The 15,368-nt window shown below is 42.9% G+C and overlaps 2 protein-coding genes across 33 annotated transcripts in view; one reads left to right on the forward strand and one right to left on the reverse strand.

Annotated features, from left to right (window-relative positions):
- The window catches only part of ZC2HC1B (zinc finger C2HC-type containing 1B), a 44,695-nt gene extending 37,015 nt beyond the window's left edge, over positions 1–7,680 (forward strand). Inside the window, exons 7-9 of one of the 4 annotated variants that reach the window (XR_010413403.1) lie at positions 5,414–5,498; positions 5,956–6,979; positions 7,076–7,680. Coding sequence is in view for 1 of the 4 variants with exons in the window: in XM_064597011.1 (XP_064453081.1) it covers positions 5,414–5,484 (71 nt within the window). In the remaining 3 variants the exon portion in view is untranslated. The other 3 variants (XR_010413402.1, XM_064597011.1, XR_010413404.1) reach the window with 3 other exon arrangements.
- Positions 7,681–7,960: 280 nt separating this feature from the next.
- Positions 7,961–15,368, reverse strand: part of PLAGL1 (PLAG1 like zinc finger 1) — a 187,546-nt gene continuing 180,138 nt past the window's right edge. For 20 of the 29 annotated variants that reach the window (XM_064596987.1, XM_064596985.1, XM_064596990.1 and 17 more), the window contains 2 exons: positions 14,712–15,195; positions 7,961–10,117 (listed from right to left, as the gene is read on the reverse strand). In XM_064596987.1, the coding sequence (XP_064453057.1) occupies positions 8,878–10,117; positions 14,712–14,863 (1,392 nt within the window). In that variant the 5' untranslated portion in view covers positions 14,864–15,195 and the 3' untranslated portion in view covers positions 7,961–8,877. Of the gene's footprint in view, positions 10,118–11,219; positions 11,347–12,990; positions 13,263–14,711; positions 15,196–15,368 lie in introns of those variants that run through there. The other 9 variants (XM_064597002.1, XM_064597000.1, XM_064597006.1 and 6 more) reach the window with 9 other exon arrangements.

A 15,368-nucleotide genomic window follows, 5' to 3' on the forward strand; every position in this document is an offset into this window, starting at 1 on the left:
GGAAGAAAAAGGAAAGTTTCCTTGCTGAACTAAATAATTTCTTTCAAGTAGCAGGAAGGCCTACCACTATTACAGTACTTAACCATGTGCTAGACCCATTTCATTTTATCCTCCTCGTAAGCTTCCAAATGTTTTAATCTGTGGAAATGGAAACAGCTCAGAGAGGATGTTATTTGTTCAAGGCACACGACTGGTAAACACCAGAGCTGAATGAGATATCTATTTTGCTACCTCTCTTCACTGAGCTGCCTTAATCAACGTTTCATTCTTCTTTATGATCAACATTGCACTATGAAGGCAATGTGAATTAACTCATGACCATATTGGCGCTTCTGATCAGGTGTCTTATTTTGAAGGTGTTATCAGAACCAGAGTAGGAACTAACTGCCAGTCTCACAGTCCATGAAGTCACCAGAAAGCCTTATTATTAGTTTTTAAATTCCTCATGGGTTGTTTATCATGTGGTAAAAATGGAATGGGGCATTTTAAAAAGATTCCCCATAGCCCTGTAAACCCAAGTCATTAGTTTTTTCCTGATCTATGAAAACTTAACAATGGGGTTTTAGTTTTCACTTAGAAAAAAATAAATTCAAACCACATATGAGTTTATTTGGTAAAACTTTCACTAAGCTATATTTCTCAAGTATAAAGATTAGTGTCCTTCAGAAGAGATAAATTCTTTATATTATGGTTTCTTTTGTTATTTTTTTCAAAGATTGTATTATAGTGCTTCCCGAAAGTGAAAAGCCCTCCTTTAAGTTTGAGGTTAAAGCTTACTTGCCAGGAGGGAATATTTTCTTTTTAAAGATTTATTTGTTTGAGAGAGAGAGTGGGGGATGGAGGGGCAGAGAGAATCTCAAGTAGACTCCATGCTGAGCTTGGAGCCTGACATGGGGCTCGATCCCATGACCCTGAGATCATGACCTGAGTCAAAATCAAAGAGTTGGATGCTTAACCAATTGCGCCACTGAGGCGCCACTGAGGCGCCCCTAGAGGGAATATTTCTTAATTCATTGTGATTAGAGAACTCTGACAATGTGCAAAAGTCCAATCCGAGTACAGCAGTGGCATCTAGGACCTTCATTCCCTGGTCTAGTAAACTCACAAAAAGATCGGGAATGGAAGAAGACAGAGTGTCAGGTATAGTGTTGAAAATAAAGAAAAACTTCTTCCTTGGACTAAATAATTTCTTTAAAGTAGCAGCAAGGCGTAAGTGAAAAGATCCTAAACTAGAATTCAGAAGTCTTGTGTCCCAGTATGCGACACATCCCAGTACATGTGACACATCCTGTGATGTGTCCCAGTATATGACGTTAGGCAGAATGTTCTAGAGACACCACTCTGATACATAGGAAAAATAGATGTAGCCAGTAGGTGTAAGCAAGATAGTATTATGTTTATTCTTTTTTATTGTTATGTTAGTCACCATACATTACATCATTAGTTTTTGATGTAGTGTTCCATGATTCACTGTTTGCGTATAAGGTGGTTTAGGACCACTGTGATGTTCCTAAGTAGAAGGCACATTCTATACCACCACTGCCTCAGTGTTGTTCCTTTACCATAATAGGCCTGCCATTCCTGGGCTCGGGGCCCATACACACTAATTGCTCCTTCAGCTAAAAACCAAACCAGTCCCCCACTAATCTGCACTGCTCGCTCCCTTCAGTTCTTTGCTGAGTGTCATCTTCAGATTGAGGCCCCCCAACCTCTCCATTTAAACTTAATCAAACCCTCCATAATTCCCTTTGTAGTTTCATTTAATAGCATTCATCACCATCTAATATCTAATACATATTTGTCTCCCACCACCAAAAAGGAATGTAAGTTTCAAGAAGGTTAGGATCTGTCTACTTTGCCTATTTTTAATTGTACTGCTGTATCCCTTCTTATTAGAATTGTTGATGGCACATGTGAGGTGTTCAATAAATACTTGAAATATATGAGAGAAAGTAGGTATCTTGATTCTATAATTTCCCACTTAAATTATTGGCATGTGAATTAGAATTGTCATGTTAATTAGCTTTAAGAGATAATTCTTATTTTATTTCAGGTTTAAGATGCTTTTAAAATTTAATTTCTTGTCTTTTCCTGTAGCCTCACTTGCTTACATTTATTTTTTCCAAAAGATTTATTTATTTTAGAGAGAGTATGTATGCGAGCAGGGGCGGGGAGGGGCAGAAGGAGAGGGAGAGAGAGAGAATCTTAAGCAGGCTCCACACTCAGTGTGGAGCCCAACGTGGGGCTTAATCTCACGACCCTGAGATCATGACTTGAGCCGAAGTCAAGAGTTGGACGCCTGACTGAGCCACCCTGGTGCCCCTCACTTTCTTACATTTAAATAGAAAGTCTCCAGTGTTGGTGTGCCTTTAAATTAGTCATATTTCATTTGGAGTCATTCTGGGGAGAAAGCATATTGAACATACAAGAAGTATGTTGAGGGGAGGTGAATTCTCAAAAATATTTAAGGGTTGGAAAAAAGCACTGCCTTTCACTAATATGAACAGGCTCATGTGTGAACCAGATTTGCATCTTACTGTCCATTGGTTCTGTTCTGCTCAGTCTTACTCTGTTTGTAATATGAGAGTCTTTTAAAAATTATAGTTGCTGGGCTTTGCTATTTCTGGATTGATAATCAGTAGTTTAGACCACTTGGTGTCACTCGCCTTCCACATAAATCCTCTTACCATCTTTCATCTAACTGGTAGTTAACTCCCTAAAACTCTGGCTTTCATTCTTAAACTCTTGAGTAAAAGAAACATGTAGTACCTTCCATGTACAGCCTTTTGTTCTAAATTCACAGTCAGGGGAGATACATGTGTGTAAGTCACAATCCTTATCCATTCTAGAGTCTTATGAGAAGATAAGCATGTGCAGGAAGATCTCTGATGCAAGAAAGCATGTAATGTTGAATGAAGGTGATTCACAGCTGCCGTGGATGTTCAGAGGATTCATTCGTTCATCACATAATTATTATGCATGGTTATTTCTTATGCTCATAGATTCTTAAAAGTCTAGGGGGAGAGACAGTCAATTATATTGAATATTTAACAGTCAGAAATAAAAGTTCTAAGGGGATACAAGAAAGAGACAACTTTGCCCAGGAGGCTTTATGGAGGAGGTATCAGTCTGAGAGAGAGGGGCGTGGTGGAGGTTGAGACATTTGGGGTGAGCTTTCAGGATGAGGTAGATTTTGACCAGTGGAGAAAAGTTGAAGATGGAATGAATAAAGCTATGAAAATGAAAATGCAGAGGACATACTTTGGAAACAAATGGCCCATTTGGCCAAAGCATAGGAAAGAGTTGGGGTGTGAACAGAAATTATAGAATGGAAGGCTGGCCCTGGAGCCATAAAGGCTCAGCGAGGCGCCCAGACTATCTGTGATAAAAACAGACGCTGGTGATGCATTCTCCGGCATGCGCGGCTCTGTGAGTTAGGCAATCGTGGGGGCCTGGGAACTTCTTGTTTCTAGCTCTGTTGTTTGTCTGCAAAAAATGCTTTTGAGAAAGAGCATGTCTAGAAAGTATCATGTAAGAAATGAATGCTTAGTGTAGAAAATATTGGAAAATGGGGGAAAGGTGTGAAGAAAATAAAAAGTCACTTAGAATTCCACATCCTGACATGATCACTGTTAACACCAATATCTTCTTCCATTTTTTTCTATTTATACTCTTTCGTTTTTTCCCCCTCTCATCAAAGTTTAGGATTATAGGCCCTATACACATCCTGATTTTTTTCACTAACACATTCTGAAGATTTCCCTATGGCAAAAGAGGTGGTGTTGTTTTTGTTGTTAAAACATAGTATCACAAAATGACTTATTTAGCTCTTTTCCTGGTGTTGAGCACATCGATTGCTTCTACTTTTTTGCTGTGCTAAATAACTCACATGGATAGTAGCCCAAATTTACATCGGACACTCTTCTAAGCACTACATATATTAACTCATTTAATCCTCACAATAGCACAGGGGTAAACGTGCTGTTCAGATTCCTGGTTTACAGGCAAGGGAAGAACAGAGAGGCTAAGCAACTTGCTCAAGTAATTCCATGGAAAGGGGTAGGCCTGACCAGATCCTCGTCTGCTTTGGAAAAACTGGGTCCAAAATGGAAACATTAAGGAGATATGCATTTGTAAGATAATAATTGCCTATAATATTTACAACCTATAAATATATTTAATGTGTAATATGTAATTTATATATATATATTTATGTATGGAAGTTGTTTTGGAGTAAGGTGTAGATCTTCCTTCATTCTCACAAAGATTCTAATGTTCAGTTGGAAAGTGAGTTTATAACCTAGTCAGTGGATCTCTAACTAGTGACTATTTTCCCGAGGGTTTGGATATCCAGGGGACTGATCTCCTGAGAATGTCCTGCCGAGCAACAGCCCCTCCAGTACTTAGACACAGACACTACGATCCCTACGAAAATACAGTTCTGGGTTCTAGAGCTATGTTGCATCATGTATTTAGTGAATTGCATTGTACAACTTTGTTGGGGTGGGCTCTGCTTTTATTTCTGGAGCCGGTGGATTTGATGAAGCTAAGCATCTTACCTGTACTAGCATCCCTTCCTTAGCTAGTTTAATTATGGTCAATATAACGAGTATCAGAGGGTCAGTTGCTGATTCTTGGGAAGGCCTAAAACTTGTAGATCTTTTGGTAAAATGAACACCGAAAACTTTCTGTTCCTGTGTCTTTTGATAGTTTGATTCACAATTTCCTTGGGTTGTTTGCTGACTTCCCCTTCATAAAACACTATGAGTAGAATGGAGGGCTCTAGGACAGAGGGGAATTGTTCCATTTACAAAAAAATGATATCTCTGAGACTCCTGTCCCATACCATGCGGTACAAAACAGACCGTGGTATGACATGCTTATATCTATCAAGTCCTTCATCCTCATACTTAATGGTGCTGCTGGGCACAAAGGAAAAGAATCCTGTTAGTGGAATGAGTCCATCGCTATGTAAATAACCCCTGGGAGGAAAGGCATCTCATGCTTCCATAAGGCTTATCAAACCCTTTCTGGAATGAGAGCAGGCAAAGAACTGTGAAGACATGATATACTCAGGGAACATTTCGAAAGCCAGGACAGCAGTGGGGAGAGGTGGGGAGTGTCAGATTGTTTAAATGGCGGGCCACCTGAGGTGGTGGTCCAAAGGGCCTATCCGTGAGTAAGTGAAGGGCTAGGGACAGAGGAGAGAAGGTGCCTGAGAGTGTCCCTATTTTCTTATTATTTGGCCCAGGATAGAGACTGAGTACTTGTCTATAGCTACAAAACAAAACAGAACAAAACAAAAAGGAAGAAGAGAAACTTTTGAATCCAATGTGAGGATTTCATAATCATTCCTTTTTTTCTTGCTAATGTTTGCTTTTACATAATAACAAATCTGTTTATGTCTGCAAAGGATTAGCTGTGGACCCTACTTCTGGAGCAAAACTCAGACAAGGATTTGCTAAATCTTCTAAAAAAGATTAACTTCTAGAGGCCAGGTAAGAAAAAAAAAAAAAATTAACCTCTAATCCAGGTGTTCCTGATCATCGAATGTGCAAGATACAGTTAGTAAGCCTTTAAGAGAATGAATCCATAGCAAGCAAACCAAAGAGAAATTTGGGTAAGTCTTCAGTTGAGTTAACAAAATGTGTGCTCTTGAAACCTACTCTTTTGTTAAACGTATAGTTTGAAAATGATACTCAGCTTCTGACTGGACTTGAAAGGGGAATGCGTCCTCATTTTGCCCTGGAAGCTACCACCGTGTCCCTTTTTCCAAACACATTTCCCCCAAAAGGGACAGTTCCCTGAGATAGATACTGAATATCAGGGCTGCTGTGGAGACGTTTTTCTTGATACTGTGAATAGTTTGTTAAAATGTAAAGATGCCTACATTATTTAACTTTCTCACTGTGGAAACAATTAAGTTCTAAAGTAAATGCCTTTTGTTGTTTTCAGACCGTCTCCCTTTAACTTATCAGCATGGATGGCTGTGTACCCAGGAAGCCACCTAAGGGGGAAGGAAAGGCGGACGGCTGTTTATAAGCCCACGATTCTTCTTGAGACATAATGGAGAACAAGTAAAAACCACATTCACCTTTTCTTCTTCATTACTCTCTTTAAAATTTTCAAAACAATATTAAACAACGCATCAACCTGTATGTCAGTGGTTGACTTTTTGTTTTAATTAGAGTTAATAGGTTTTTAAAGAAATGTTGCTTTGATGTTAGAACCTTTTAGGAAAACAGTCTTTGGAGTTTTACTTACTAGCATTACTTACTTAACTAGGAAAATAGTGTTTTACCTAGCTTAACCTACATAATGTGAAATCCCGTTTTTGATATTTGCTTCTAATGAACTTTAATCAGTAAGTGTTCCTATTTTAAGTGTCATCTGTATACCATGAGGAATTGTCTCAGACCAGTGCACACAGCTTTTGGGGAAACACTGCCATGGAGGAACAGTTACAGTAACTCTCCCCTCCTGTGGGAAGGTTGCTCTTAAGTGGACTCAGGTTATTTCTTTATCATGGCTGAATCAGAAGCCAGCTGGTTAGTCCACCACTGGTTTATATGGCTCTGTTCCTTTTCTTTGCCGTCCTCAGGGTGAATAAACTCTCTTTGTAGAGTCCTTTATACTTATGCTTTTTCCATTTAAGAACTTTTTTTTTTTCCTTGACCTCAAGGAATTTCAATTAGGAATTAAGCCATTTTTCCTGTCTAAATTTAAGTAGGAGAATTCCAACCTATTCCACTTGTAATGCCCCGAACACAACACCTGAAACTTTTAGGATCTGTATTTTGGGGATCTAATGCTGTTTTATGCTCAGGGAAATCAGGTATGTGTCCTGGAATGGACTGAAGACTACTAAGCCACATAAAAGTATTTGTGGAAGCTTCTGTGAATGGATCTTGGGAGATTTCGCTAAGGTGAGCCAGTACTCTCCTCCTCATGCTCTGGCAGATCGCCTTCTCTCAGAGAGGTAAGAGCAGATATAGGAATGGAGGTAGGCATCCCAATGGATTCCTACTTCATAAAGAGGTAACCTTTATCCCTTTGTCTCATTTCCTACCCCCAGGTTAAACTGTACATTAAGGCTCTACCATGTCAGTTCCACATACTACAGCCAAGCCCCGGGCCACTTGTCTGCTGCCCATCACGGTCCTCGGCATCACTGGTAAGAGCTGTGGGCCACGGTTTCTCACATTGGCCAATAGGCTTCTTTGATGGGTAGAGGTACTCAAGGCTTCCTTCTCTCCACCCACCCCCACCCTCATTAGAGGTGAAACAAAAACAGGCTTGTCAGATTCAAGGGGTCATAATACTTTCTGAAGAAATCCCAATAAGGAATAGGCAAATTTCTAATTTGTATAAAAAATTAATGGTCAGGACCATTATAAAACTGGAACATAGTAGCCCAGGGTAGACTAAACTCCAGTGGCCAGTACTCTGACATACACATCAGAAATAAATTACATAATAAATATTATGGAAAGATCCAAATGTTCTATCAGTTTTTAGAAATGAATTAATAGCGCTAGGAACTTAAGCATATGAGCTTCCACCTGAAATCCTAATTTACTCAAAAAAAAAAAAAAAGGTAGTACCTAATAGATGCTGAATAGAAGTCAGAATAGTAGATTCTGTGGGGGAAGTAATGACCAGGAGGGGGCACGAGGGAGCTGGGTAGGGAGCTGGAAATGTCTTCTTGAAACTCCATCTACATGGTTACCTGGGTGTAGTTGTATATAAAAATCAGTCAAGTATGCAGGATTTGTAGAGTTTATTATATGTAAGATATATCTTCATATAGAAAGCCTCTAAACACAAAAGGAGGACAAAGGAGCTTTAAAAAAAGGTTAGGTTTTATATTTTTAAAACTCATTAATACCAAATTCAAGACATAGATTATAGTTACATTGTAAATGTTAACCTTTTTGAATAAAACTAATATTGACTTAAATGAATTTAAAATGCATTTATTGGTGATTAAAAATAATAAAGCAGAGTAGTATCTTAAGCCAGACAGAGCAAAGAAAATTCTTGTTTAATATATATATATATATTTTTAAATTCCAGTAATATTTTCTTAAATTCCTGTTAAAAAATATAATCAATATTAAAGTCAGCAAAATGCTTTTTTTGACTGACGCCTGGATTATTTTACCACTTAACCTGGTTACACAGTGATTTTTTTTTTTTTTCTGTCAGATGTAACTGACAACCAGTTTAGTCTTTAAGATAAATGAAGTGATAACTCACATTGTAGCATCTTGTGGAAAATATTCAAACTACATTTAAAATGCTTTATTAAAATGGAGACGTCTATTATTCCACAAGAAATTGTTTCTGTAAAACTACAGGTTGGCTATGGCAATAGTAACTAAACTACATCCAACCCTGAAGGTAGAAAAATCCCTGAAAAGAAATACACAGCCTAGTTATAATATGCAATATAAAGGTTATTTTCTTATTGTAAAAATTCTCCCATTTTGGAGAAATCCAAACCTTTCCGTAGTTCCCTTACTAGGCAGTGCCACATAAAATTAGTTAACATTATTATGATCATGGCTTACGATTAAATTCAATTTGACAAACACGTATATATAGCAGCCCTCGTTTGGATGTCGGTTATGACAATATTTGCAGTTCCATTTAAAGAATACTTGCTTCTTAAATTTGGTACAAAGCATGAACACTCAGGACAGATTGGCACAATACATGCAGTTCGAGAACTCTTCGCATCTCAAGCCAGTCATCACTGAATAAGCCATATTCCCAGTCCTGCTTTCCAAATCTTTCCTTGTATTATTATAACTGATGTTTAAAATGCTTCTTAAAACACCTTTCAGAATAAGAAAAGTACGCTTGAAAAACCAGTCATCTGAATGCATGATGGAAATGAGGCAGGATGGCAGAGCCAGTGCCGGCTGGGAAAACATGGGGGATGGGAGGAAGGGGGAGCTGGCCCAGGCTCATGGTGCTCATGGCTAGTGAGGGATCTTGCTGCGGCTGCCCCAGACAGCCTAACCTGTGGGGCAGAGACTCCCCAGGCCCCAGGGTGAGAGGGCTAGTCCCAAAGGCATTTTGGGTAGCAGGCGGGGGCAGCTGCCAGAAGCCCAACAGGGGGGAAATGTCCAAAGAGGCAGGTATCGTGAGGTTCACAGCATCCGCAGGTAGCTCCTTGGGCAGGTTCACTTTACCAGCACTTCCCTTAGCCAGGTCAAAGCCTGGGGTGAGCTTGTGAGGTGACTGAGGCTCTTGCAGAGGCAAGTCCTCAAGCAAATTGATACTGCAGAATCCTTTTGTATCTGTTTTGAGGGGCAGGCTTGCAAGTGGGGAGTATGAGGTAGAACTGGTGTTGTACTTGTGATTCTGGAGGGGTGGGGGAGGAGAGCTAGGAGCGGTTACGGGGTGGAGGGGGGCCAGGGGCTCTGGCAGCGGTTGTACAGGCTGGGAGGTCTGATCCGAGGGGTTGTGGGGGTGGCTGTGTACCTCAGCTGGCAAGCTACTTGCAAGCCCGTTCTGTGCAGGAACTCCTAGAGGGAAAGGAGACAACGGGGCAGCCTTCAACTGAAACTGCGGAGAGATGGAGTGGAAGGTGCTCAGAAGGTCTCCGGCCTGCAGACTCTCTTTCATCAGCTCCTGTGAGTGTGTCTTCTTGGTGTGTCGAGTGAGGTGGTCTTTGCGCCCAAATCTCTGGGCACAAAACTGGCACAGGAAGTCCTTGCAGCCTGTGTGGACCACCAGGTGGCGCCGCACGTCCTTCCGGGTGTAGAAGCATCTCTCGCAGTGGTCGCACTGGTGCTTCTTCTCCTTGGTTCCGCCGGGGGGCTTTTCCTCAGCATGGGCTTTGAGGTGGTCCAGCAGCACTTCTGTGCTCCCTAGCTCCAGGGCACAGACCCCGCAGGTGAGGTCGCCGCTGCTGGCCGCATGGAGGGCCAGGTGCCTCTTGTAGCCCAGCATGGTGTTGTACTTCTTCCCACACTCCTCACACCCGAAGGCCATCTTGTTGGGGTCATGAGTCTGGAGGTGGTTCTTTAGGTGGTCTTTCCGGTTGAACGTCTTCTCACAGTGGGCGCACTGGTGAGATTTCTGGGGGGAATGGGTAGCCATGTGCCTAGGAGCAGAAGGAAAAATTTCATAATAGACTCCGTTTTGTCTTAATAGTCAAATGTGTGGGGATGATAGGAAAATATTAATAGCTTTCCCTAGGTGCTGGCATAAGAGATTTTCATTTAAAAAATAGCTTTTCTGTGCTTTCCAGATTCTACAGATACAGATTATAACTAAAAAAAAAAAACAAAAAAAAAAACCAGGCACTACACTAAAGGTCTAATACAATTTTCGTACCTGTAAAAAAAATATTCTTTGAGAACATAGTTTCCTCATCTATACAAGGATTTCTAAACAAACACATATTTTTAAATGTGATTTTCAAGAAGGCTCTTTGGAAGTTACTGAATTTTCAATAGTGACCCAATTTACCTTCTACACAGAACCCCATGCTCCCCTCACACCCCCTTCCCAGATTTTAGGTTATTGTTCCTAAGTATAATTCCTGCTTGATCTTTACTGATTGAGGCAATGAGTTCAGGCCACGGAAATAACACTGAAAAATTTATCCTTACTCTCAGAGAGTGTTCACTTAGACCCAGAACGCCACCCACCACCTGGGCGCTGAGCCTGAGCTGCATGCTTATGAGATCCTGACACTTCAGGCCTGGTTCCTCTAGTTAGTATTCTTCTATCAGCTCTCATGTCAGAGGGGTGCAGCCCCTGGCTCCAGAGGCCTTAAAGACAGAATACCTAAAAGAGTTAACTGTCGAAGTGGATGTGAAGCAACCCGTGTTGTACCTGCAAGCCACACGTTGTAATTACGGATGCTGTTTTGGAAGGAAAACTAACATACAGGACTTGGCATTTTATGATACACTTTATTAAAATAATAGACCTTTTTAAAGTTTTAAGGATGACTAAAGTTTTCATTGAACTTGGGATTTAAAACCAACAGAGCTTTAGATTTTAGGAAATCTGTGGAACTACAACAGAATTGGAACTGTGATGGTTTTCCAGAACTGATCTGTGCTTTACAAATATAAAACGGGTATTCTGAAATTTCAGATCAACTAGGATGATTATGGCTTGTCCCAGAAGCTCAAAGAAAAACTTTCAACTGTTATAGCAGCTTAGCCCTTCTAGAAAAAGTCCTTTTGAATTACCAGTGAAATTACCAGTGACCTTCAGGAAGTAGGCTGGATCTTGAAGAACTGGAGATGGGGCTGCACGCCTCTGAGATGCAACTGAACTTGTGGCTTTGGATACAAAAGAATTTCTAACAACTCATTTCTGTAAGAAAAGGATTTAAGTCAAAAGTGTACTAATCATACCTTTCACCCAATCTTTTGCCCTAGATTCCTTTTTTTTTTTTCCTGAAGACTTTATTTGACAGAGAGAGACACAGCGAGAGAGGGAACACAAGCAGGGGAGTGGGGGAGGGAGAAGCAGGCTTCCCACCGAGCAGGGAGCCCAATGCAGGGCTCGATCCCAGGACCCCAGGACCATGACCTGAGCCCAAGGTAGGCGCTTAATGACTGAGCCACCCAGGCGCCCCTTCTGCCCTAGATTCCTGATCCTTTTCTAGAGGTAAATTGGTAAGGGGTCTACAGTAGCCAGTTCAAAAATATAAAGATGAGTTGTCATTTTCTTAAAAATAAAGCAAAACCTTCTATCTCTGCCTCTCTCCCTTTAAAAAAACAAAACAAAACATGAGCTGACTCTGTGCATGGGACAGGAAGAAAAGGCAGTTGCACCCCCTCGCTCCACGCCAGAGCTCAGCATACACACGGGTGTGTACCGTGGTACAAACAATGTGGAGGGATGGGAGCCAGTGCACAAGGCATCTGAGAGATGGGAACGGATGCTGGGGCCCTGAGTTCCACATGTACTGAAATACACTGCAGATAGGGTTTTCCAAGCCTAGTTAGAGGGGCAAACAACCCCGTTCTTACACAAGCTATCCATAGATCCACCATCAGGAATAGAGGTGAGGGGGGAATGGTTTATAAACTTGGCATTTAAACAATTTTCGATTTGGTCCAGTACTAGTGAATAGGGACCCCAGAGCTTTGCCCTGGCTCTTCTATTCCCGCCTCTCTCCCTTGTTTTCTTTGTGGAGGACTGTGATCTGATTCGATTCCATTTATCGCCCGTGGATAGATAGATTAATGCCAAGTTAACAACTCTGGACTGTCCTACTCATGACTACCTTAACTCTGCTTGAGCAATAATAGCACTTTCCACATTGTACCAGCTGCCATTCCTCTGAATTTTTGACTCTCTCCTTTGCCTGGCATCCAAATCTTCCCCCTTTCAGTTGATCCCTGACTCCTGCAACAGCCCCAATCTAGAACATGATCAGCTTAGAGCTGAAATTACTTCCACCACTGGTTTCCTTCCCTCAACTTCTCTTCTTGCCTCACAACCGCGAAACCACCGGTCTCAGTTTGTGCGTCCACCAGCACCAAGTGCGGCGCCTGGGCCGTGCCAGTGATCTTAGAGTTGCTCAGGGCTGCCTGCTGACATGAAGACTTCCAACCGGCCTTGCCAAATCAGCTTTCCTTCTTGCCTTGGGCTGTTTCCACCTGCTTTCCCGCTCGCTGTGCTGGGACCCGCGTTCTCTTCTCTAGTGAAGCAAGTTATTTTCTCCAACCTCTGCTTATAAAATGGAGCTTATGGTGCAACTGAGGGAAATGGGAGGGAATGCTGCCCGTTGTAAAGTCTAAACACCAAAAGCCGAGAGCATCCCCACCACTGCGCCCCGCGTCCACCCCATCTCAGACCCGCCGCTTCAGGCCCAGAGGCAACGCCAGGCTGGTGGCCGCTGGGGGGCAGGTGCTTCTTGCAGAAAGCGCACCGCTGCCCGCCCGTTTCAGCCTCACTTCACACCGTTCCCTGGGCAAGTTGTCTCCCTTACTCAGAGCCACCACCTACCGGACAGATTGCCCAAGACCTCTTCAGTGCGCTCTACCCCAGTAATCCCGCCTAATTCCTGCCACTCCAGTCATCTGTTCGCTCCACTGTCTTCTGCACATACTTCTCTCCTATCCGCGTCTCGGCCCTCATTCACGCCCTCGTTCATTCCCTCATTCACCGCCCGCACGGCCTCACCGCGGGCTGACTGCAGCAAGCTCCGCGTTCGCGTTCGGTGCTCGGGCCAGAATTACCGAGGCCGCAGAAGCAGCTGGTTGCAAAACAGGGAGGCTCTGCAACAAAATCGGTGCACACAGTAGGCACTCAGTACTTACATATTTATGGCAACTAAATGTTGGCCTCTGTACGGAACCCATCTGAATTTTAAATACCTATGCGTTTATAGGCTTATTTTAAAAACTAGATCATATTACAATCATCTATGACTGTGGTATTCTAAAGGGCCAGGAGCATAATCTAGATCTTTTTAAAAACTTTCAGGTGCCTTCCTCCAAGGGCACTCCAAGATTTAATAATAATGTGGGTCCATGTTAATACCACTCAGAGGGAAATCCTCTCCAGCCGAATTTTTACTCTCACCTGTGGTAGTCTGAAAGTTGCAGCTCTGAAGTTCATATCATGAAGATGAAAGGCAAATGACAGATTTCCCTTAACCAGGCATCCAAAGCAGCATGCAGTAGTGGGGATTCTGCGTGTGGACCGCATACACAGCACACAACATTCATGCTCAACTACCGTTCTCAAGACTAGTGCGCAACTGAGGGATGTTACGTAGGTTTTGTCTTTTCTAAGATATAAAAACGTTTGGAGGCAGAAGCTACAGCTCATATATTCATTTCCCTTATGGAAGTGAGCACCTAACAGTCATTCAAGAAATAATTCAGACTAAATGTACGATTTTTTTTTAAAGGACTGGTCTGCTAAAACAGTACTTTTTACTCTTCTGCATATCATGGATGCCTTTGAAAATCCAATTAAATGCATATCCTCAACACCTGTATACCCAACAGAATTCCACTTGTTAGGCTGGACTGACTGCTCCTAAGGCGAGAAAAGGCTCCACAAGCTGACACTTGGGAGATGTTCCTTCCTCTCCATCCTCACTGTCAGGACCTGGACTGTCAACTCCTACTTCACATCCATCTACTTGCCTCCTCTCTCTTCTCCAAATTACTATGAACCATCTCTCTAACATCCCAATCAAAATCCTGTTTTTCACTACTTAGACTCAGTAGGATAAATAAACCCTTCAGGACAGCAGAGAAGGCCCGTTAGGAGCGGCTTCCTTTTTTGCCTCCAGTCTGAGCTTCCCCAGAAGCTCCTCTGTATCCACCTTCTGGTCATTCTTTACGTCACAGCCTGAGACTACCTGTCTGAGAAGCCCTGACAGCACTCCTCAAGTCGCGGACGACAGCCCCCTCCAGCTGCGAAGCTCTGTCAAAGAACTTCCGTTGCATTTCAATTGTGTTTGCATGACCACTCTCCAGCATGGGTCTGTTTTTATGCCTGGCCTATCACAGGACCCCAGGAAATACTTGCTGAAAGAACGAACTGACACTACGTGCAAAACTGGCACAGAAAACCACAGTAAAGAGTGGCGTGTAAGGGCTAACGCGCATCCGCATCCTGCATCCCTTTTCCCTTGCGGTGTCTGGCCAGAGGGCTAGCTGAGCCATCTAAAGGTATGTGTAAAAGTGCATACCTTTTCTAGAGCCTCTCACCTCATTAATTTATATCTGGAAATGAAGGCTTTGCCACAGTCTGGCTGCAAGCACTTGTAAGGTCGCTCCCTGGAGTGGGAATAATTGTGGATAGTGAACTTCTCCAGGGTGAGGAACGTCTTGCCACATAATTGGCAGGGATAGGTGGCCATGGGCTTTACTTCTCACACCTTCCTTTTCAGATGCGCTGACCAAATGCTGTGCCATTTAGGCACAAATGGAGGGACGGTGCTGAGCACATGAGTGGAGCCACGGTGGCCTGAGCTCCAGAGCAGGGGAGAGGCCGCGCCGTGGGCCTGGCCTGGATCTACCCAGATATGGGCCTCTCAGTTACCATGAGCCTTGCTTCCTGCTTTCCCACATCCCAATTTATATATGCAGACTCGGGCTGGGAGGACAATGCCGGAGGCACAGGTGCGGCTCCAGGGGCAGAAAGATGATCCGCATCACTAGCGCGGGCGCGTGTTCTGGATCACGAGACCGTCTGCGGAGAGAAGAGGAACAGAGGAACAGTTTTCTGGTATTAGCCGTTTGAAAACAGTGCTCTTCCTCCCCTCCCAGCTCAGCACCAACCACCCAGAACCAGCACGCTTCTTTAAACGGGTCCAGTGCAGCACCCATGTCCCCCTCCTCCCCGTGCGCTCCCACAGGTCTCTC

This window comes from Mirounga angustirostris, unplaced genomic scaffold (genome assembly GCF_029215605.1).
Source record: "Mirounga angustirostris isolate CCGP_5_RB_7025 unplaced genomic scaffold, mMirAng1.0.hap1 SCAF_8, whole genome shotgun sequence".
In the NCBI taxonomy this organism is placed as follows: Eukaryota; Metazoa; Chordata; class Mammalia; order Carnivora; family Phocidae; genus Mirounga; species Mirounga angustirostris.